The sequence below is a fragment of the Primulina eburnea genome, chromosome 3 (assembly GCF_022965805.1).
Source record: "Primulina eburnea isolate SZY01 chromosome 3, ASM2296580v1, whole genome shotgun sequence".
Taxonomy (NCBI): Eukaryota; Viridiplantae; Streptophyta; class Magnoliopsida; order Lamiales; family Gesneriaceae; genus Primulina; species Primulina eburnea.
Genome location: NC_133103.1, coordinates 45216535 through 45241620, shown reverse-complemented (window position 1 = coordinate 45241620; position 25086 = coordinate 45216535). Strand labels below are relative to the sequence as shown.

Genomic DNA, 25086 nt, shown 5'->3' with positions numbered 1-25086 from the left:
TGATGCATGCCCAAATTGCATGTTGAGATTTTGGATTTTATGTCAAAATAATTTATTTTGTAACATTTTATAAAATTGTTTTAATTTTTAAATTAAAATATCTTGTTAATATATTTGGATAAAATAAATCTTTAAAATTTTCGAATAAAATCAGTAACAAACCTAAATTATTGATATTATAATTTTTTTATGGAAGATATTTAACATATTTGTAAATTCAATAAATAAACTCTTAAATAAGAAATATTTTTACAAAATTGTTTCCAAATTTTCTAAATTTCGATAATGTCATTGTTATTGTATTTAATGTATTATTTTATTGACAAAAACTTATGTAAGACGGTTTCACAAGTCGTATTTTATGAGACAGATTCTTATTTCGGTCATCCATGAAAAAATATCACTTTTTATTGTGAATATCGGTAGGATTGACCCGTATCACAAATAAAAATTCGTGAATCCGTCTCACAAGAGACGTATTCTATTTTATAAGGTCATCTTCAACCCATAAATCTATTTTGGTGCAATTTCTACACCAAAATAGTGCAGTTTTTGCAACAAATATAACATTCATCTCCAACACATTTACTTCAAATCTTACACTAAAAAATATATTCCTAGAATATTCCATTTGTTTACAATTTATTTATAAATTTAACAATATAATTATAATTAATATTAATATTAGTTATTAAATGTATAATTTTTAAATTTAGTGATATAATTATAATTACATTTTAAAATTATTGATGATTTAGTTTGTTTATCATTTATTATATTTGCATTTAAATTATCTGATTTCAAATTTGTATTTTTATTTTAACTGTGTACTTGAATCTTTAAATATTATTCAATAAATTTGTGTGTTAGATGTTTAATTATAAAATTATTTAAAAATATATTTATAAATTTATATAATTAGATATTTTAATTTTTATTATTAAATATCTAATTATTATAATAATAAAAAAATATTATTTAAATATATCTAATAATAGTGCACCTCCCATTGGAGCTTCTCCCCTTGACGCTGGGTTGGAGATGCCCTAAGTTTATTCATTTTAGTTACATACATCACTAGTCATAACTATTTCACTGATTAAAATATTAAATAACTAAAATATTTTAAGTGAAAACTTATAAACTAAATGAAATATTTTACTTAGTTTTCTAGATTAGGATATCACTCCAAAAAGATTGTTGTAACATTGTCTTCACTCAAAACGAGTTTCAAGTACCTTTCAATATTCAATTATGTAACATATACATTAATCCAACGACAACTCTTTTATAAATTGCCTTTTTTGCTGCGTCGATTATCAACGAGAATATAAATATTAGATTATAAACTCAAAATATATTCATCTTAATAGACTTGTCTGTCATGTGTTATTATCCCATAAGTTTATAAATAACTTTTTATTATTTTTAATATTCGCTGTGATATATTTGTAATATATCGTGTAAATATTATTAAACTAAAAACTTTAATTGAAAACTTGCAGATTATGTAAAATATTTTTACTTAATTTTCTATTTGTAATGAGGCTTGAAATCAAAGAGGAATCTGATACGTGGCATTGTTTTACCAAACTTTTCCTTAGTGGCTTTCGCACACATGGAGATTATTGGTTTCCAGCCTATATACCATCTTCAACTCAAATTGAGCTAAGAAAAGGAGAAATTTAAACTCCAGAATAATAATGAATATAAGATTCTTATTTGGAATTTTACAAAACATAAAAGGATTTACGAAAGATATTCCAAAGAAATTAAACAACAGAGGATTTACCGAGGGCCCAAAGAATCATAAATTCATAAAAAATCACCCATAAACGCCTTAAACGCTATTTCTCGGCTAAGCAGGCTGAAGGACTACAACATGAATTTATTTTTCCCGGATAAACTCGAACCTTGTGTTTACTATTTCCTGGTTCATCTTCTTACCTTATGTTCTAACCAAAGACTCTTATATTACATTAGATTCCAGAAATTTAAATAAATCTTTTATTATATCAATCAGATTCCAAGATACAAATAAATATAGATCATGTCATAGTGAGGAAAATAATTTAGCACAAATACCTTAGCCTGTCATTCAGGCTAATCTTGTGAAATATAAATAATTAAAACAGTAAATAAAAAACAAAAAAAAAAACAGTATAACTTACAAGGTTGTAAACAGAACTTCAAACTTTTATTGATTAACTTCAGAAGGGTTGTATACAAGAGAGAGTAGAGAGGGGAGCAAACTCGACCGTGTCCTCTAAGAACACAGAAGTAAACTATATATAGATAGAAGAGCCGAACATCAAACCCCGGATTCCATCTTAAAATAAAAATAGTAAATGCTTTATTAAAGCAAAAGTAACTTTGGTTACAATTTACAAAATTCAAAAAGTAAATAGTAATATGCCACCCACTTTTTGTCATGATATTCCATGATGTGTTATTCCACCAACTCTTGAATAGTGAGATTCCACTTTCAACGAATCTAGTCATCTTTGATATTATCTTTTAGAGATTTTTTCAAATTTTCAAATATATCCTCAATTTGAGATAATTGAGGAATATCCTCATCTGGATCTCGTGCATCCTGCATCTTCATTAGATGTATGAATTGATTTTCGCTGGATTCAGACGCCATTGATTTATCTGATTTTGAATCTGAGCATCCAATGTTGGAATATAAATCCTTTTTCATTTCCTCAATATAAACTTCAATCATCTTCTCTTTAGAATAAATATCAGAATATTTCTGAGTCAGAATCTCGAAAGGACTCATAGAGTCTTTCTCTTTTTCTTGTTGATTATGGAATTCTTTCTGATATAAAGAAATTTTTTCCTCCATAGTTAGAAGAGTTTCATGACCATGAAGTTTTCCAGTTGCTGGATCTTCTCGTAACATTTTATCCCAGAATTTAGTATAACTGACTCTTTTTAAACAAGGGATACCTTCCTCAGTATAATCACATTCTGGTTGCCATCTCCAGATCCATGGAATTCCAAACTCCATGAAGAATAGACATAAAGTCTTGCCGTCAATCCAATATTCAGAAAAGGATTTTTTTATGCATGAGGACACATTTAACCATGTGTTCATAGGTTTTATAAAAACCTCTGGCAAAATCTTTGCAGATGGACCAAATATTTTCCACCATATATAAAACCAATTTGGAATAGTATGATGAAAAATATTTTCACATATCTTCAGAAACCAAGTATGTTTCTTCTTTTCATTTTCATAAAATAAAGTTTTATTAAAACTTTCAACGTAATCCCAAAAATTAAATTTGAAACTCATTTTATGAGGTTCAGAATAAAATTCTTTTTCAACTAATGGAGATATACCTCATTCCTCAATAGATATAATCTTTTTGATAATGAATTTTGAGAAGTTATAACTTCCTTTTTGTTGAGTATTACTAAAAAAATGAGTTATATCAACACTTTTTGTAGATATAAGAAGATTTTCATAAAATCCTCTTTGCTTATAAGCACCATATACATATGATGTATTGGTTAAATATCTATCCATGATAGTCCATGGAGTTTTCTCCCATTGAAGATCTTTTTCTTCTATAAGAAGAATTAATTCACGATGTTTTGTCTCTGTATAAAGAGCTGAATCATTATCATCATCTTTAATGATATTAGCATATGATGCTGAAGATTGAGAATCTGTATTACTTCTCTGTTTTTGTTTCAAGAATTCTTGAAACTCATTATATAATTCAGTATCATGCTCAGTATTACTGGCTGATGAACTTGATAAGTTCTGGGCTATTAGCCTCTGTTTGTCATGCTGTGCTATAATATTAGGGGGTTTTCCCCTGCCACCTCGCCCTCTATAAGAGGACTCTCCTCTTCCTCGGGAATACATATCTGTAAATGAAAACATTAGGATAAATATTCTCGAGTTAAAAAATCAGGTAGATGATTATCTTCACCTTTATTATAAATGATTTCGAAATCAAAAGGAGCTAAATGAGCATGTCATCTTGCAAACATTTGTTTAGATACATCATGTTTAAAATCTTTGTTAAACATAAATTTTGCAGATTTGCAGTCAGTTTTTATAATAAACTTTTGATTATATAAATCATCTTGAAATTTTAAGATACATCTAACAATAGCTAAAATTTCTTTTGCTACTGTGGAGTAATTTTTCTGGGCGTTATTCCATTTTCCAGAATAAAATCTTATAAGATATTCTTGTCTAGTTTGGGGATCTTTTTGTTTCAAAATTCCACCAAACCCTATATCCGAGGCATCTGTTTCTACAATTTTATCCCATAAAGGATTTGCCAGCATAAGACAAGGAAGATTCTTAACTTTATCTTTAATAATCTGAACAGCTTTAGTATGTTTATCTGTCCAAGGTAAAGGATTTTTCTTAAGTCTATTATATAAGATAGCATAATCTTTAGTAAGATTTTGAATTTAAGGAGAAATATAATTTAAACTCCCTAAAAATCTTTGTAATTGAGTTTTATCAGTTATTATATCAAGGAATTTTGATCCAAACTCAATACTTCTTTGAATAGGAATTATTTTTCCTTTTTCAATCATATGACCAAGAAAACGAATATTAGTTTGAAATAAAATCATTTTAGATTTTGAAATAACTAATCCATTTTGAATAACAATATTTTTAAACATTTCTAAATGTTTAAAATGTGTTTCAATGTCATTAGAAAATACTAAGATATCATCTATATAAACAATTCTAAAATTGCTATAATTATAAAAAATATCATTCATTATTTGTTGAAATTCTGAAGGGGCATTTTTAAGGCCAAATGGCATTATTGTCCATTCATAATGTCCTAAAGGAACATTAAAAGCAGTTTTATATCTATCAGATTCTTTTATTTGAATATGCCAAAACCCTGATTTTAAATCAAATTTTGAGAATATAATTGCATGAACTAATCTGTCTAATAAATCTTTTTTATTAAGAATATGATGCCTAATCTATTTTAAAACCTTATTAAGGGGTTTATAGTTTATGACTAATCTAGGAACACCTCTTTCTTGTTCAGAGTGTTTATTAACATAGAAAGCAGTGCATGACCAAGGAGATTGGGAAGGTTTTATTAAACATTTATCTAACAAAGAATGAATTTCATTCTTACATAATTCTAAATATTCAGAATTCATTTGACACGGACGAGCCTTAGTAGGAATATTTCTTTCCTGGAAATCATCTTCATAAGGAAGAGAAATAATATGTTTTTTTCTATTCCAAAAAGCATTAGGAAGATCATTACATATTTCTAATGAAAATTTATTATAAATAATTTTTATTTTTTCCTGTAATTTAGGATTCTGTAATTTATCATCAATTCTAAGAAATTTTATTTCTTCTTTTAAAGAGTTTATTTGAAAAGTTTTTCTTTCAATCTGTTTTTGTAATTCATTTAAAATTCTATGAACATGTTTAGTTATAAACTTAAAGGAAATAGGATTACTTTGAAAAGTTCATATAATACATGTTTCATCAACATAGTTTAAAGGATATATTTTATAAATAAAAGGAAGACCAAGTATAAGTTGGCTAGAAATATCTTTTGCTAATAAAAAACTGGTTTGAATACAGATTTTATCTTTGCAAATATAAGCTTTGGGTAATTTATAATTTATTTCTAAGGGTTCTCCTCCTGCATGCGAAAGAGAATGAGTAGTTTTATGAAAATATTTTGTAGGAATTAATCCTTCATGTATTACATTTAAATATGCACCACTATCTATCATAGCAATGAAATTCTTTTTATAAGAATTATCAATTAATAAAGTAATATTAGTATACCATTTTTGAGATATTATCATACTCAAAACAGATAAATGTTTCTGATTATTATCAGGAAATGAAATATCTTGAATATTTTCAAAATTTTCAGAAATTGAATTATTATTATTTTCAATGACTGATATACGATAATTTAAACTATTATTGTTATTTTGTAAAATTTTTACTTGTTCTTTAAGATTATCAATCTCTTTAACTAAATCCTGTATAGTAACTGGATTTTGTTGACTATATTTTTTCTGTAAAAGATTTTTAACTTCTTTCATAGAATAAGCTTGCTCTTGTTTAACAAGAATGTTATTATCATTACTACTAATTGAAGCAGTATTCTCCATTTGATCACTAATAGTAGATTTTAATATTGGGTCCTTAATCATTTTAAGGAATTCTAAAATATTATTGTTAGTTAAAACATTAATATTCAAATCTTGAAATTGAGACATAAGTTTATAAAACTCATCATTTTTATTATTATCCTCTATAGGATTACAAGATTTTCCTATTATACAGTTATTACATTCTTCTAAATCTGAAATATCAGTCTCATTATCTATAATTTCTTCGGAATTATAAAATTCTGAAGAATTTTCAGTTTCACTGTCAGAATTATTATTAGAATCCATTATTATTTTAAATAATGTTTCTTTTAGATTATCATCTATATCTAAATTATTAATTTTGTTTTTAGCCCAACATTGATTAGCATAATGTCCTGGCTTTTTACATTTTCTACAAATTATTAATTTGTTTTTGTATTTATCTTTTTTCCTATCAGCTTTCCCTGATTCACGAATTTCTTTTCTTTTCTTTTTTCTATCTTTTTGTCTAGGGTTTTTTTTAAAGCTAATTTAAATTTTAAATTTTTTTTCAAAAATAATGCAAAAAAAAAAAGTGTTGCAAAATTACGGCAAAGTCTCCACGTTGGCTTATTAGCGACGGTTTTACAAATCCGTCGCAACTAGCGACGGTTAAACCGTCGCTACTAGCGACAGGTTACAAAACCGTTGCCATCTCTAATTTTGCGACGGTTGTGTAAAACCGTCGCTATATTATGGAATTTTTCCATACCGCATCCGAATGGGAAAAAAGTTTATACCGGTACCGGTTCGGTGTACCGAAATATTTTCGGTAGACCGATTTAAATTTAAAAAAATAATAATAATAAAAAATTATTTTTCGTTATTTCGGTATATACCGAAATATCGAAAAAAAAATATTTCATACTGATACCGATACCGAAATTTTCAGTACGGTATCCTTTCCGGTATACCGATTTTTTCGGTAAGTTCGATATTTTTTTCGGTAAGTTCGATATTTTTTTCTGTACGATTTTTCGGTATTTCGGTATTTTTTCCCAACCCTTGCCGTGAATAGTAAATGACGACGTGCGATTAATGTACGCCGTTAATGTCCAGACATAATGTTTTTAAAAATATTTTACTATTAACAGCGCACATAAAGATGCACGTCGTTGATAATACATTGAACGGCGTGGCGTGTCTTTATTGTGCGCTGCGAAAATTGCATATGTTATTAACAGCACACATAAATACAAGCTGCAGATAGTACTATAAATGCACGCCGCGGATAGTAATATTTGCAGCTTGCATTTATGTGTGATGTTAATAACATATGCAATTTTAGCAGCGCACAATAAAGACACGTCACGCCGTTCATAGTATTATCAACGACGTGCATCTTTATGTGCGCTGTTAATAGTAAAATATTTTTAAAAACATTATGTGGACATTAACGGCGTATATTAATTGCATGTCGTCATTTACTATTCACGGCTAGGGCTGAGAAAAAATATCGAAATACCGAAAAATCGTACAGCAAAAAATATCGAACTTACCGAAAAATCGGTATACCGAAAAGGATACCGTACTGAAAATTTCGGTATCGGTATGAAATAATTATTTTTCGTTATTTCGGAATATAGCGACGGTTTTATATAACCGTCGCAAACTTTTGCTTTGGCGACGGATTTTTAAACCGTTGCGATTAGCGACGGTAAATAAACCGTCGCTAATAAGCCAACGTGGACCTAATCCGTGCTTACTAAGCACGGACGCTGCTCCACATGTGCAGCGTCCGTGCTTTGTAAGCACGGTTTGCCGTAATTTTGCAACACTTTTTTTTTTGCATTATTTTTGAAAAAAAATTTAAAATTTAAATTAGTTTTAAAAAAAACCCTTTTGTCTATCAAACAAATGTCTTTTCTTATAAATTTTTTCAACTTTTTCTTTAATTTTCTTCTTACCTTTATTAGGTAAGTCCATACCAAATTGATCACAGAATTTTCCTAATTGTTTTTTCTCTAGTAAATTATGTCTTTTAATTTGATTATTTAATTTTAATTCATTACAGAGAGCTAAACCCTCTTGAATACAAGTATTAATTAAATTACCATAAGTATAATTATCATAAGAAATATTTATATCATCTTTTCTTAAAACTTTTCTAACCCTTTCTGCAAATAAGAAAGGTAAGCCATCTATGAATTTAGTTTTCCAAAGATTATTATTACAGTCTGGAATCTCATAAATACGAGATAAGAAAGTATCTTTATACCATCTAAAATCAGTAAGTGTTTTACATTTTAGATTACTTAATAAAGTTCTAATTTGTTCACTATTATCAGTGAATTTTCCAGTGAAATGTTCAATCATAGTCAATATTAATGTATAAACTACATTTTCTGATTGAATATTATTCTCTATTTTTATGGAATTAAAGATTTCATCTTTTTGAGAATAATGTAAATAATTATCCCACAACCTTTAAGTTGGCCAGTGAATCCTGCTGTTATCATTTTAGCAATATTTTTATCAGTATTACCTGATGATTTACACACAGTACTATACATAAGCATTCTGTGAGCAGTATTATAAATTTGCCTATCACTAAAACCATCAATATTCCATTCATAAATATTTTTTCCATTATAACTATTAGCAAAAATATATTCATTTTCTTCAATAAGAACATTCATGGGAGTTGGTTTATTATAGTAATATTTGGATGTAGTAGGTCTATCAGCCCATTTAATTTTATTAATTTCATGATCAGAATGATTATTAATTTTCTCTAATTCTTCAAACTCTTCATTAATAGTATTTAAATTAAGATTTCTAAATTTTTCTTCTATTAATTTTTCTATATCAGAAATAGAGGATTTAAATTTAAAATCCTTAATATCAGGATAGGATTGTATAGATGAAGTAGCAACAGAAACTATATTATTTTCTGGTTCTTCTATATGAACATCTGGTTTTATTTTATTAATAGCTAAAATAATTTTATCAATACGATCTTTAAGAGAATTAATCTCTTCTCCTATAATCGTAAGATATAAATTTGTATAATTCTGTTTTTCAATTATCTGATTTATATGTTTCACAGTGATTTGTAACATATCATTCTCAAATAATTTTGAAAAAACAGTAAAATTTAAAATTTTATTATTCTTTTCTATAATAAAAGATTGTTGAGGAGGATAAACAGATTTTTGAATCTGTCCTGAAGAAAGTTTATAATTTCTTTCAAGAATAGAAATATAATCTATAATAAATGTTTTAAAAAACCAATGAACAAAATATATTAATTTATTCTAGTTTTCACAATATTTATAAAATGTTGAAACAATATATTCAAACTCTTCTTCAGAAAAACTTTTAAAGTACCATTCTCTGAAAGATTCCTATTTGGGTAAATAAAATTCTGCATTGATATTTGCTCTAGCAGAAGATCCTTTATTAAAATTAATTTTTGGTTTACTATCCATTTAAATACTAAAATTCATTTCTGAAACTGTATCAGTTTCTCTAACTTTTTGAAAGTTACTTTTATGAACAATATTATTTTGATTTTTAATTAAATCATCTACTGTATTAGTAGATTCTAATTCTTCTCTAACTTGAGAAGTAGATGCTCTAAAAGTTTGTGGTATATCTACCATATAATCTAGAGGAGAAATAAAAGAATGACTAGATCTTGATCTAGCATAAATAGAAGATGGTAATAATCTTCTTTGTTCATTATTAAACTGTATTTGAACAGATCCTTCATTATTTTGTATAACTTGTTGTAAATATCTATTTATTATAGGATTTCTAGGAACAGCTTGTTCAATTATCCAGTTTTCTGGAAATTCAATTTCTTCCCATTTTATAGATCTACGGGTTGTAATATTAGATCTATTAAAATTAGTTTCTATGAGAATAGTTTCATTTAATTTTTTATCTATTCTTTTACAAATAGGATTTAGTGTAAATAATGGTTTATAATAAATACGATAACAGATACATATGACTTCTGTGCCAGGAGTATAATTATAACAATGAGTTTTAACATTTAATGTTAAAGAATCTAATATATTAATATCAGACAAAGATAAAGATATATTAGGATAAACATCAAAATATACTGGACCATGTGCCAGACTAGATTGAATTATTCCCATCAAGGATTGTTTCCAATTCAAATTCCTACCATCTCTTAAAGCTGCTATGAAGCTTTTTGGTAAACCTTCTAAAGTTAAAGGTCTAAAAGCAATTTGAATTAAACCTATATGAATAAATTTAAAATTTTTCATATAAGGCATAATATATTTATTATTTAACAATCTAATAACCATTTCTTCATTATGAAGAGGTACTGATGATTCTGTAGTTTTAACTATTTGTTTAAAACTAATTTTTTCAAAAGTTTCTAACTTATAGATCATTTTAGATTATATCTTAGGAATAGTCCATTTATTCAATAAATCTAAATTTTCAGGTAAATCATATTCTTCATTTAAACTGTTATGAACAGTTTCTTTTAAACTGAAAATATTCATTTGAATAAAAAATGCTAAATTATTAACCAGATTATTTCCAAGTCTAATATAACATACATTAATTATTATATATAGTTACATTATTTTTTTAAATTTATAAGTGGTATTAATTAAAATAAGAGTAGGTGTCATGTAAAACGATCAACTATATCGATATTTACAATAAAAAAATAATATTTTTGATATGAAAAATAATAAATTTTCATAGATTATCCAAATAAAATATATGTATCGTAATTTCGTCGATACTGGTCTTAAAACAAAAGCAGTCCGATTGCTGCCAACCGGTCAAAACCAATCTGAATTGAATCAGCTGGTGACGACAAAAACCTGATTTCCCAAATTGAAGCCCGTGGTTTTGAACTCCGAAGAAATTCAATTTGAAGTTCCATTCTATAAAAAATGGAAGTGAAATATTAATAATCGATCGATCAAATTTCCCTATTTTGATTGTTCCAGGAACAATACTCGATTTCAAGGATGAGCAACGAGGAACCCGATGAAGGGAAGAGTGATAATCCATGGCCCGATCGAAGTGGAGGTCATAGGGATAAAGAGGACATGAAGCTATGGGGGATTCTGATTTTTGGGTTAATAGGAGCTACTGCCACCACCTTCGCCGTAAGTTTATCGCGTTTCATTAGGTTCGTGTCAGTTTCTGCGTTATAGCTGCGAATGGTAGAATTTTCTTTCGGGTTGTGCATTTATTTTCTTTTGTTGAGAAGTTGAAGCGGAATTTCAGAGTGTCGTAAATATCAGGTTTAAGGATTACATTGAGTATACGACTAATTGTCTTATCATTTGTGAAGCTTTGTGAAATTTCCTTTTTTAAAGGGGGAAGGTTTAGAACGTGGTTAAAATGTGTATTTCAGTAATAATAGGGTGCGAGGCTTATTTGGGTTTCTATCTTGGCCAGAGTCATGGAACTCATTAACTAAAAGTCCATTCTTAAGACCGAAAAATACGAGCTTTAGGAAAAGGAAAAGTCTTGAAACCTTTAATCTGGCTTTCATGAAGATGTAAGCCTAAGCACTGCAATACCTCCATGCGTTTGTGCTCCTTGCACTTCTGATGACTATGGTTTAGAAGGAGTGAAAGGACGTGGGGTATGAGCATTTGTGTTCCTTTTAGCCGGAAATATTCTAGAAGATAAACAAAAGAAGCAACTTAATTTTATCGACGTTCTGATCTTGAAAGTCTATTTATTTTTTGTGACTGTACACCTCTGAAATTATGATGGCGAAGCCATTCTCTTAGAATGTGTTTTTCAATTTATCATATACTGTGCTCACTCGGTGTTCTGCAAGGTAAGAATGCTCTCATTGATAGATATCAGCACAAAAGATACATTTCTTTTCTTGTCTACCCAGTACTAGGATTTTTCATGTGTGCTTCTCACTTTGGAGCATACCCCATTTCCTCCTTATGTTTTTACCGATCTTTTTTCTCCTGTTCACTGAGACTTTTCTGGATCATAATGTAATATAAGTGCATCTCTTTGGCCAGCATGATGGTGTATTTGTGCGAGAGGATGTTACAGGGAGATGGAGAAAGTGCCATGTCTACTTGTGAAATTTTATAATTCTTAACAGTTAACAATTTAGATTTATGTGGGGGGAAAGTCCTTCGAAAAGTGAAAACCAAGAATGCAACGAGCGACTTAAATGTTTCCAAACCGATGATATTTTTTTTATTTCCTCGAAACCATCAAACAAAAGAGAGAGGTCAAGAAAAGCCAATCACTATAAGACTAAAGCAGCAATTTAAAATATATTTGAAAGATTCAAGCACAGGACAGACCATTAGTGACGAGAGAAGCATACTGCAGCATGGAAATTCATGAAAAAGAATAAAAAAATTCCAACATTTTTTTGTATAAATGACTGTAAAATTAGCTAGATAAATATTCTACGCTTGTTTTGAAAGGTGTATGTGGTGGCGAATGGCAATAGTGACAAGAGAAGCATACTGCAGCATGGAAATTCATGAAAAAGAATAAAAAAATTCCAACAATTTTTTGTATAAATGACTGTAAAATTAGCTAGATAAATATTCTAAGCTTTTTTTGAAAGGTGTATGTGGTGGCGAATGGTTGCCATTGTTATTTGTATGATACTTCCATGAAGTGTGCTGTTTTGGAATTTTGTTGTAATTTGTCATAGATGACGCAGGTAACCCAATTGCGAAGAACCGCTGATTGGGTATACACTCAGGTAATCATTTGCTTCATCAGTTCATCACTCACATTTTATATTTACGAATATTTTTGGCAGTATACGATCATCTGCAAGGCTAGATCCATTAATTTGTAACGTTTGCATCCTAACTTGCTTTATTTCCATTTGCTAACCTTGAATGTCATTGAACTGCAAAAAGTTGAGCAGATCTCAATCATCATGGAGAGATAGTCGCTCTTTTCGAACTTCTTTTCAGGAGGAAGCATGGAAAAGATATAATCGTCGTATGCGAGAAGAATATGAAGAAGAACTTGAGAGAGTGGTAAGCACGTAAGGTGTTTTTTCCTGGCTGATTTTGTTTTTTCTAAGAAAACTATTAAATCGTACTTCTTTTGTCTCTTTGTTTTCTGCAGTTATTAATCCAAAGTTTAGTATACTAGAGGATTCCCATTCCACAAGATATTATGCAGCTACTTATTCATGTTGTAGATATTAAAAATAAGTAGCTGAGAAACTTGTGCAGCTGAAGCTGCAAGATATCATCATCTTTAATCAGCTATTTGGTCATATTTTGAATATTAAAAATAAGTAGCATAGAAACTGGTGCTGCTGAAGCTGCAAGTTGTTATCAGCTTCAGGACTGCTCCTTATATGTCTCTCTTCTTTTCGTTGGAGAATTATATGTCTTTCTTGAATTCTTTAATTTGTATTATGGTGTATGCTTTTCTTTTTTCAAAATATTCACAGATTGACATAAAGTTCTCTTCTCATTTATAAGAATCTTTAGCCAAAAAATCAAGCTTGATGCTAGTCTGTGTTGTACACCAGGGCTTTCCAAAATTATATTGAAATGATGTTAAAGTTTCAGGCTTGAAAAAGATTGGCTGGGAGGTGGATTATATTTTTTTTTATAAGTCTGCACTTGTACTTTTCTTATCAATTTAGACTTGGCACTCAGATCACAAATTCTATTGTACAGTTGTTTATTCTTGTTTCATTTCATTTTTAGAAAATAAAAAAGAGGAGCATAATTTGTTCTCTTATCGAACAATTAGGCTAGTTCTTCCAGATGTCAAAGAAGTACACTAATATGTTGCTCAAAGGAAAAGTTTCTGAAATTTTAGTGTGCTCCAGCATGTACATTTCTGCTTTAAATTTATGTAATTCAAATTGTCTATTATATTGTTTATCAATTTTTTTATGCTTCTTTTAGGAGAGAATTCGGCGCATGCAGAGTGTATTTAACAGAGAGAGAAATAAATTCAAGAAGAGTTACCAGAATTGGCAAGAAAATAGCCAAGGTGCATATCATCAGAACTCTCAGAGAAATGACTGGTACTGGAATGCGGATACGTCGTTCAGAGATCATGGTAGTAATTTTAGGGAGACGCCTCGGGCCACGGAAAGAGCTCCATTATCACATCACTACTCTATACTTGGCCTTGACAGGTAATCTTTTTGAGATATCAGAAAACAGCCTTTTCAAATCAACTTCATATAGAGCGCCTATATTTTCACTTTCATCGAAGTAGTCTATAGTATTTTTATCAAATCCTTTGTGTGTAAGTAGTATTTTTATCAAACCTTTGTGTATAAGTATTATTCATATCTTTACTTGGTATTGTAGTGAATGTGTGTGTGTATACTGTTGGATAAAATTTAGTGCCTATCAATTCAGTGGTTTCTTTCCAAATTACTTTGCTTTACCTATATTCTTGCATGGATGGTAGTGCTGATATAATTTTCCAAACAAGGCATCCTTAGTTTCATCCTTGACAAATGGATGTCGTTATTAATATAGTCGAGTTTCCTGGTCAAAGAAGCCATGTTATTTACTTGTATTACTATCAGAAGAGAGGTTTTTGGGTAGCAATATTTTAGGACAAGCTTTAATTTTTGGGTGATTTTGTGCTATTTTATCCTGTGTACTAAAAGGTTATTGAATCTTAAACAAGGTTATCTGTAGCGTTCTTAGTCGAGCTACTACTAAACAGACTAATAAGTATGCAAAATTAAAACTTAATAACAACAATTAACACAACGGAAACCAAATAACTTAATTATCTTACAACCCAAACGAAAACAGAATAATAACAGCAGTCTTAAACTTTAATACAACCAAATCAAAAACATAATACTACACGAGAATGCGATAAACCAAACAAAACCTCCACTAGAACACTACCGAAAACCCAACTGCTCTAGCCACTGCCTTGGCCGTTCGAACCGTCCAACCTAATTCTGCCCTGTGGAACGGGTGCCCAAGATGAAAACAAGGACGTGAGCAACAATCACCCCATGCAAAAATGGATGAGTATACAAACTGATATGATGCATGCTAAATGCACTATGCTCGGATATCAAGAATCGAGTCAAGAATCTCATTCTCAGTGTAGAGGCGCCTGAGTGTATAGTCTCTAATTTGTCTTAGACATGTTTTGGCTCCCACACTCATCATCAAGACGTGGACGCACAATGTCCAGGTCATCAGAGCCCGCGGGTCCCGTCAGACACTGTAGCTCTCGATGCTCCATCGTCCACAATATAGAATAGGGTTGAGCGGCCCCAACAAACATGGTATATCTCAAAGGATATCAGGCTTAACATGATATGTCATACATAATATGTCAAAGCAGTAAAACATGTATCATGCAACAGATAAATATACTGCATATAAGTGTGTACACTACACTTGGATATCTCAGTCAGTACATCATTTACCTCACTAAAAGAATCTGACAGAAAGCTCTAAACTTAGACAATTCCAACATAATGAAATCACTATCAAATCAGATCCTGAATTACCAAACATGCTGCAAAGTTTCCTTAATGATCCTGAAATCACTATTTAAGGCTTTAGGATTATACCTGCGTTCCTCGTCGGCCCGCTGATAATGTATCGATCTCACTTCATCGACCCCTACTCGAGTCTACGCTAGCTCTGAAACTTCCCGACACCAAAGTGCCCTAGAAACTGGCTAGAAAACCTAAGTTATATGGCTAGAACTCTCTCTGAAGGATCTGGTGTAGGAAACAAAAGAAATCAACTTCCATTTAGAGGCGGCATCCGGACTAGTTCAGAAAATCCGAATCAATGTTATCTATCACGTGTCAGAATCTCATTTGTTCAGTTGGATTTCTCAGGATAATGTTATCTGAAGTAGATTGGGTTGTCCATTTTAAATTCGGTGGATCCCAACAGCTTGATCCCGAATTATTAATTCTTTATTAATACTTAATTAACAACTCTTTAATTATTTCTGAATCAATCTCATTTGTTCAGTTGGATTTCTCAGGATAATGTTATCTGAAGTAGATTGGGTTGTCCATTTTAAATTCGGTGGATCCCAACAGCTTGATCCCGAATTATTAATTCTTTATTAATACTTAATTAACAACTCTTTAATTATTTCTTAATTAGTACTTAATTCAAAATAAGGATTCGGGTCATTACGTCCTCCCCTCCTTACAAAGATTTTGTTCTCGAAATCAGAACTGAAATACAAGACAACTGAATAAAACACAACTCATGATTACAAAGATACAACTCAAAAGAAATGTGGATACTCTGAGCGCATACGACTCTCTAATTCTCAAGTCGCTTCAGCAGTACCTCGGCATTGCCATTGCACTAGAACAAGTGGAACGGTCTTGTTTCTGAGCTTTTTCTCTTTCCTACCCAGTATTAAAACGGCTACTCAACATAAGTCAAGTCTTCTTCAAGTTGAACATCTGTCGGACCAAGAACGTGCGATTCATCTGCTACATATTGTCGTAGCAACGATACATGAAAGACATTATGAATGCTGGACAGATACAGCGGTAAAGCCAATCGATACGCCAAATTTTCAACACATTCTAAGATCTCGAAAGGTCCGATGAATCTTGGGGCTAACTTTCCCTTGAGTCCAAATCTCATTACTCTGCGGAATGGTGAGGAAATTTTTTTTCCTCTGACTGAAACTGTAGAGGTCTACGCTTGGTATTCGCGTAACTCGATTGACGATCTTGTGCAGTTTTAATTCTCTTCTTGATCAATTCCACTTGGTCAATCGCTTGTGGTACTTCGTCTCAAAACAATGGAGTATGACAACGTCTACCATACAATGCTTCGAACGGAGCCATACCGATGCTGCTGTGGTAGCTATTGTTATCTGCAAACTCTACAAGCGGCAGATGATCATGCCATGCTGGTCCAAAATCCAAAGCACAAGCACACAACATGTCCTCGAGTGTCTGAATAGTCTTCTCAGACTGTCCATCAGTCTCTGGATGATAGGCAGTACTCAGACTCAATGTCGTTTCCAACGCTTTTTGGAAACTTCCCCAAAACTTTGAGATAAAGCGTGGGTCTCTGTCACTGACTATACTTGTTGGCACACCATGATATTTATGAATCTCTTGAATGTATAGTCTTGCCATGCGATCGAAACTATATTCCCGATTATACGGAATGAAATGTGCTGACTTAGTCAGTTGATCTACAACAACCCAGATAGCATCACAATTCTTAGATGACAACGGCAAGTGGGTCACAAAATACATCGTCACATTCTCGTTCCCACTTCCATTCAGGGATAGGAAGATTTTGAAGTAATCCTCCTCGTCGACGATGTTCAGCTTACACTTGTTGACAAACCAAACACTTGGCTACAAACTGGTAAACACTCTTCATAACTTTCCACCAAAACCTGGTCTTCAAATCCTTATACATTTTCATGCTTCCAGGGTGGATACTCAACTTACTTCTATGAGCTTGAGATAAAATATCGTCTCTTAATTTAGAATCTTCTGAAACTATGATTTTCCCTGACAAACTCAAGGTTCCATCTGTTTGGAACGCAAAGCCAAATGTGTTGTCTCCGTTAGCTAACCTTGTTAACTTTTTCATCTTCGGATCAGAAATTGAGCTTCTCTGATTTTGACATACAAAGTTTGTTCAGATAAAATGCTCGTTACTCGAATATATTCCATTCCTTTCTTATGATGGAAGTGAAATCCCAGAGAACAACAATTTTGGATTACACTATATATGAAACTTGTCTGAAGTGCAGATAATCTCACCTTGCGCCTAAGAGCATCAGCGGTAAGATTCGCTGATCCTGGATGATATTTGATTTCGCAATCATAATCCTTTAACAAATTCATCCATCTTCTTTGGCACATATTCAACTCTGCTTGAGTGAAGATATACTTCAAACTCTTGTGATCTGTAAAAATCTCAAATCTCTATCCGTAGAGATAATGTCGCCAGATCTTCAAAGCTAACACAATCGCTGCCAAACTTGATAATTGTCTTGATGCTTCTTCAAGTGTCTGGATGCATATGCAATCACATGACCATTCTGAGTTAAAACACACCCAAGTCCTTGAAGTGATGCATCACTGTACACAATGTATCCTCCTGATCTAGATGGCAGAGTTAAAACTGGTGTAGTTGTTAAACGTTGTCGCTGTTCATTGAAACTATTTTCACAATCATGTGTTCATTCGAACTACACATTCTTACACGTCAGTTGTGTCAATGGTTTGGCAATCTGAGAAAATCCCGTGATGATTCTCCGGTAATAACCTGCCAAACCTAGAAAACTTCTTATCTCTTGAACTGATTCCGGTCGTGCACAACTCAACGCTGCTTCGATCTTGCTAGGATCCACTAATATCCCATCTTTGGATATAACATGTCCCAAGAAGACAACTCTGAGCCAAAACTCACACTTGTTCAACTTAGCACACAGTTGGTGATTCTTTAAGGTTAGTAACACAATCTTTAAATGTTGTACATGCTCTTTAATGCTACAAGAGTATACCAGTATGTCATCAATAAAGACAATGACAAACTTGTCAAGATACTCGTAGGATACTCAGTTCATCAAATCCATAAATACTGCTGGAGCATTCGTCAAACCAAATGGCATAACTAGAAACTCGTAATGCCCATACCTTGTTCGAAATGCAGTCTTAGGGATATCACGTTGATGATACCCCAACCATTAATCTTCGAGTACATTGAAGTCCCTTACAGTTGATCAAACAAATCATCGATCCGTGGTAACGGATATTTATTCTTGACTGTTATTCGGTTCAACTGTCGATAATCTATGCAAAGCCGCATAGACCCATCATTCTTTTTAACAAACAACACTGGTACTTCCCAAGGAGACACATTGGGTCTAATGTACCCCTTGTCAAGAAGATCTTGTAACTGTTGTTTCAACTCTTTGATCTCCGTTGGTGCCAATCTATAAGGTGCTCTGGAGATAGGTGCAGTTCCTGAACCAATTCTATCTCCGCTTCCACTTCTCTCTCCGGAGGAAATCCATGAATTCCAACGGGAAAAACATGAGGAAATTCATAGATAGTTGGAATGTTCTTCACGTCGATTACATCCTTCGATACTTCAACTGCATAAATGAAGTATCCTCCTCCTCCTTTCGCTAAAGCCCGTTGTGCCTTTACAGCAGACACTACTGGCATTGGAGTTCGAGCTCCCTTACCGAAAGATAACCAATTCTCGTCTCTTTCTGGACGAAACTGAACGAGACGTCGATAACAATCTACGGTCGCTCTATACTTATACAATAGGTCGATTCCCATAATACAGTCGAAATCTTCCATAGCCAATATCATCAAATTGACATACAAGTATTTTCCCTCGAACTCTAACAAACATTCTACTACAAGTCGCTTAGCTAAAACCTCTTGTCCCATAGGTGTAGACACCGACAACAAAACATCTAATGACACATAGGGTTGTTTATACTCCTTAACAAACATTAATGATATGAATGAATGCGATGCTCCAGTGTCAATTAATACATATGCTGAAATACTACATAAAAGGAAATTACCTGCAACGACTCTCTTGTTTTGCTCCTCAGCTTGCTCTTGGTTTAGGGCAATCCCTTTTCATGTGACCAAAACCACCACTCTTAGACAATTCTCTGTCTGGTGATTGCCTCCGCAGTGGCCACATAGCAGTTTTTTCCTATCAAAACTGTGCACCCCTCCAAAACCGGAAGAAGAAAAAGATACATACTTCTTGAAAGATTGACCCCTCGGTCCCAACGAACTAGAACTTTTGCTAGCTTGCATAGTCTTCCTCCAAGCAATACTGCTCTCGGCTTGACGACAACGATTCACTAATCCTTTGTACGAAGTCGGATCGTCACAGACAGAAACTTGATCAAAAATCTCCTGGTTCAAACCATTCAAAAAGTGAGAATATTTTGCTGCAGAATTCTCACTGATGTGAGGAGCGTATGGCAACATATTCGTAAAACGCTTTTGGAAATCCTCAATGCTCGAATCTCCTTGCTTAATGGTCACCAGTTCCATCAACTTCGCCTGACGAAGAGCTAGCGGAAAGTGATGATTGATGAAGGCCTGACGGAAATGTTCCCAACGAATCCACCCATGCTGCTGAACTAGAATGACAGAAACATGTTTCCACCATTTCCGACCTTTTCCTTGGATCATGAAATCAGCTACCTCCATCTTCGCCTCACGAAGAGCTGGCGGAAATGTTCCGTCACGATCTCTAAGACGATGTTCTCGGCCAACCTCATTGTCGCCATAATGGCCATGTCCCACACTTCCGTGACTGCTTCCATCTCCTGATATCTAAAAAGAAACCAAAATCAACCTCTAATTCCTCGAAACAGAATTACTAATGTCCCAAAAATCTTTGCATTCTCGGATACCACTAAATATAGCGTCCTTACCTGAGCCACTACTAAACAGACTAATAAGCATGCAAAATTAAAACTTAATGACAACAATTAATACAGCGGAAACCAAATAACTTAATCATCTTACAACCCAAACGAAAACTGAACAATAACAGCAGTCTTAAACTTTAATACAACCATATCGAAAACATAATACTGCACGAGAATACGATAAACCAAACAAAACCCCCACTGGATCACCACCGAAAACCCAACTGCTCTAGCCACTGCCCTGGCCATCCAAAACGTCCAACCTAAGACATGTCCCGTGGAATGGGGTGCTCAAGATGAAAACAAGAACGTGAGCGACAATCGTCCAATACGAGAATGTATGAGTATACAAACTGATATGATGCATGCGAAATGTAATATGCTCGGATATCAAGGATCAAGTCAAGAATCTCATGCTTAGTCTAGAGGCGCCTGAGTGTATAGTCTCTGATCTGTCCTGGGCATGTTTTGGCTCCCGCACTCATCATCAAGACGTGAACCTACAATGTCCAGGTCATCAGAGCCCGCGGGTCCCGTCGGATACTGTAGCTCTTGATGACCCATCGTCTACAGTACAGAATAGAGTTGATACCCCAACAAACGAGGTATACCGTATATCTCAAAGAATATCAGGCTCAACATGATATGCCAAATCAGTAAAACATGTATCATGCAACAGATAAATATGCAGCATATAAGTGTGTATACTACGTTTGGATATCTCAGTCAGTACATCACGTGCCCCACTAAAACATTCTGACAGAAAGCTCTGAACCTAGACAATACCAACATAATGAAATCAATGTCAAATCAAATTTTGAATTACCAAACATGCTGCAAAATTGTCCTTAGTGATCCTGAAATCACTACTTGCATCCGTCGTCAGCCCGCTGATGATATCTCGATCTCAGTTCACCGATCCCTCCTCGAGTCGACGCGAGCTCCGAAACTTCCCGACACCAAAGTGTCCTAGAAACTGGCTAGAAAACCTAAGTTATATGGTAGAACTCTATCTGAAGGATGCGGTGTAGGAAACAAAAGAAATCAACTTTCATTTTAAGGCTGCATCCGGACTAATTCAGAAAATCCGAATCAATGTTATCTACCACGTGTCAGAATCTCATTTGTTCAGTTGGATTTCTCGGGATAATATAATCTGAAGTAGATTGGGTGTTCATTTTAAATTCGGTAGATCCCAACTGCTTGATCCCGAATTATCAATTCCTTAATAATACTTATAAGTTATAACATATGTCATGGTCTCGCTCACTCTATAAGTCTTATCAACTGATAATATCAGTAGAAGAGGAATACGCATTGGTGTCAGGCCGTCTCCTTTTTCTTGTAAAAATAGGCAATTTTTCATGGATGGCCTCTATATGTTGTGTACATATTCTTCAACAATGATATGTCATCATTATAAAAATTATAAGTGAACCAAATATTTTCATACTATATTAAATTATATTACTGTGCTTTGGTAGCCTGGACCAAATTCTTTCATACTATATGATTAATCACAGTCGCTTGTGAAGAGTGATTGCTTTGCCTACTTCCTGTGCAGGCGTAGGACAACACCCTACACAGATGAAGAAATAAAGGTATTTTCAATTCAATTTTGTTCTTGTCCATGTATGGTAAAAAAATGAAAAGATATCTCTCATGCAACATGCGACTTTTTAAAAACAAAGAGAAAAGGCCTGAAAGAATAGATGTGAACAGGAATCTGTTTTGAGTTGTTTTATCTGGATAGAGTGCACATAAAGAAGGGATGGCATGAACGAAAGAGGTTGGAGAAGATAAAATCTGTTTTTGCCATTTCTTGAGTCCAATAATTATTTATTTATGGTACTGAACTCTCATATTTTCCTGATCTCTCCCGTAAACTTTGAAGGTGTATTATATGTGTTCCTTTTGCTACTCTTTTAGTTTTTGCCACAATTATATGAGCAAAAAATAAAGTAGATAAAGATCCAAATGGTTCTACAAATTGTTTTGTTGTGATATTCTAGCAAAGAAACATTGCCTAAAATCCCAAATTTCTTTTGTTGTGCCGAAACAATATCGGTAGACGCTACTCCATCTATCAGTGTATGATATAATATAGTGCCTGTACTCCACTTGGATCTTGAACTGCAACCATGTTGCGGGTATGGGACAATTGTGTTGTGAATGATGGGACCTTTTTAGTTCTTCATGTTTTTGTATTTGCTCGTCTAATTGTGATAATCTTTCGTATCTCCTACATTGTTCACAGTCAGCATTCAGAGTTAAGGCAAAGGAATTTCACCCTGATCAGAATCAGGACAAAAAAGGTGTTGATTTCACTACCGACTGCATATTTATTTTGAACTTTCTTTCGTCTGATTGATTAGTTGCTCTACCTGCTCCACTGTGTCTCATCCAGAGTTTGCTGAAGCTAAATTCAAGGAAGTTATGGTTTCATACGAGGCTATCAAGATAGAAAGAAAGAATAATAGGCAACAATAAGAAGCTTGAAGGAAGTTGCTACTCTCTGTTCCCAGGGTGTCGTGAAACTGTTGGTTTGATCATCTCAACGTACATGTGATGGTGCAAAATTTTCATTTCTCTAAAGTTTATGGCAATATGCGACGCAAAACTGTCTCATCTTTTCTGGGTTGGTGGCATTGTTGACGATCAAGAATGAAATCCAGTTTTCGAGGTTGAGTTGTGCTAGGACAACTAAAGGTTGTGATGCTTGTATTCAAGCATACAACCAACCATGTATAAAAGAATATACACACAAACATGACTGGAATAGTTGGAATATTACGATTTAGCATCGAATGAACGATTTCTACCAGTAACTAATTCCTGTGTGTTCTTACTCTGAAAAAATTATTGATCCAAGCTGCTAGAAGAGTTGATTGTACACACCAACCCTTACAAGTCTCTTTGTGTCACCTCAATATTTCAATGAATCCGTTTTCCTGAAAACAAATATTTGAAGAAATAACAAATTTTTAGACCTTGTGTTTTGATCCATTTTGTGCTATTACTCGCTTATTCATGCATCAAAATGTACATATTTTGTATGGAAAAACTTCTTTAAAATATGAAAATTTGTTCACTCCTACCGTCCATTCTTCCTTTGGTGCATTATTAGTGTATTAATTATCATGGATGGCATCTCTTCACGGTGATATTGTGATGCAGGACCAAGTATCTTTATCATTCCAATAACAGTGCACGTGACTATTTTATGAACACCTACTAGTCCAAGTGCTTCAGTCATGGTCTAAATCTAATCATCTGTAAAAAATTTGTTCTTTCGATTACAACTCGAATTATATATACTCGAACTTGAAAGTTTCGAACTATGTCGTAACTTTTTATCGGGAGATTTTATTGATTGTGATTTTAGTTCCCAAGTATAGAATCAAGAAGAAAGTGAAAATTTTGGTTGTCTCTTTCTTGATTAAGGGAAAGCTTTCCAAAACTTTGGTCTCTCTTTTTAAGAGGTGGTCCTCGGTTGTATTATACACTCTTTATTTTTGTTTTATTTTATTTTTTATTAGGGACAAACCATTAAGGACACAAAGCCCCAACAACCAAGGAGTTTGGCTACAATTTTGAGTGGTTGAATATGAGTGATGATCACACACTTGACACAAGTTTTTAAGATCAATGCAATACACACACAAATACATATATAAGTTTTTAGGGAATTTATTTAAAACTTGGACATGAACAATTCAGTTCAAGTAGATACATATCCCTTTGCTCGGTCGTGTGCTCGATTATAATTTATACATGGTTCTTACAAAAAAATCATTGATGAACTATAAAAAAATGGCAAAAACTTGTGTGAGACGGACCCACGTGTCGTATTTTGTGAGACGTATCTCTTATTTGGGTAATCCATGATTAGTGTGTATTGTTTTCATAATTAAAGACATGTAACATGTGCATTGAGGAGTAATTAAACCTTGTAGGGTTGATTAAGCACTATTGCAACAGAAAATTAAACTATATTATAATTGGATAGATAACAATAACCGATAATTTTAATGTCTTGTTGATCTCTAGAGAGGTGGTGAGCCCTTTGAATGATCATTAAAAGTCTATGTCTTTATGTGGTACCTACCATGCACATTATTATGAATCAAAATATATATTCTTGATTTTTAAATATATTTGATTCATTTTTTCTCATTATTTTGTTGTTTTTTTCATTTACGAAATCCATATTCATGAAGTGTTTAAGGTAAAGTGATGGCTTCAATTAGGCTCAAATTAGTCGTCATTGTTTTGTTTTTTCATGGAGTCTTTACCCAAAATCAATATCTCGAAATTAAGATTTTTATTATGCTGAAAAAACAAGTTTTTTGTCATCCTCGTCCCGTCTCCGAATTTCATCTCTACTGTCATAGTCGCCTCGATCCCCATTTTTTTCGGGTTCAAAGAATCCCCAAATTCGAAACCGCGGAGATCAACTTCTCATCCGTGCTCTCATCTTCATTTCAAAAATATTAATAGAGCAAGACGAAGACGGGTTCGAGGATTTTCTAA

The 25086-nt window shown here is 32.6% G+C and overlaps 1 protein-coding gene across 3 annotated transcripts; it reads left to right on the top strand.

Moving 5' to 3' along the window:
* Positions 1-10922: 10922 nt before the first annotated feature.
* Positions 10923-23455, top strand: LOC140827627 (uncharacterized). 3 transcript variants are annotated; one of them, XM_073190380.1, is made up of 7 exons: positions 10926-11276; positions 12818-12868; positions 13032-13154; positions 14046-14281; positions 22118-22154; positions 22811-22868; positions 22961-23455. In XM_073190380.1, the coding sequence occupies exons 1-7, from the start codon at positions 11136-11138 to the stop codon at positions 23041-23043; spliced, it is 729 nt and encodes a 242-aa protein (XP_073046481.1). In that variant the 5' UTR covers positions 10926-11135; the 3' UTR covers positions 23044-23455. The 3 variants fall into 3 exon arrangements, with proteins under 3 accessions (XP_073046483.1, XP_073046481.1, XP_073046482.1); XM_073190381.1 differs by having other exon boundaries at positions 10928-11276; positions 12827-12868; XM_073190382.1 differs by lacking the exon at positions 22118-22154 and having other exon boundaries at positions 10923-11276.
* Positions 23456-25086: the final 1631 nt, after the last annotated feature.

Coding starts and splice junctions, on each gene's coding strand:
- LOC140827627 (XM_073190380.1), top strand. CDS start 11,136: ATGAGCAACGAGGAACCCGATGAAGGGAAGAGTGATAATCCATGGCCC. Junction 13,155..14,045: donor AAGAAGAACTTGAGAGAGTG/GTAAGCACGTAA, acceptor TGCTTCTTTTAG/GAGAGAATTCGGCGCATGCA. Junction 22,155..22,810: donor ACACAGATGAAGAAATAAAG/GTATTTTCAATT, acceptor CATTGTTCACAG/TCAGCATTCAGAGTTAAGGC.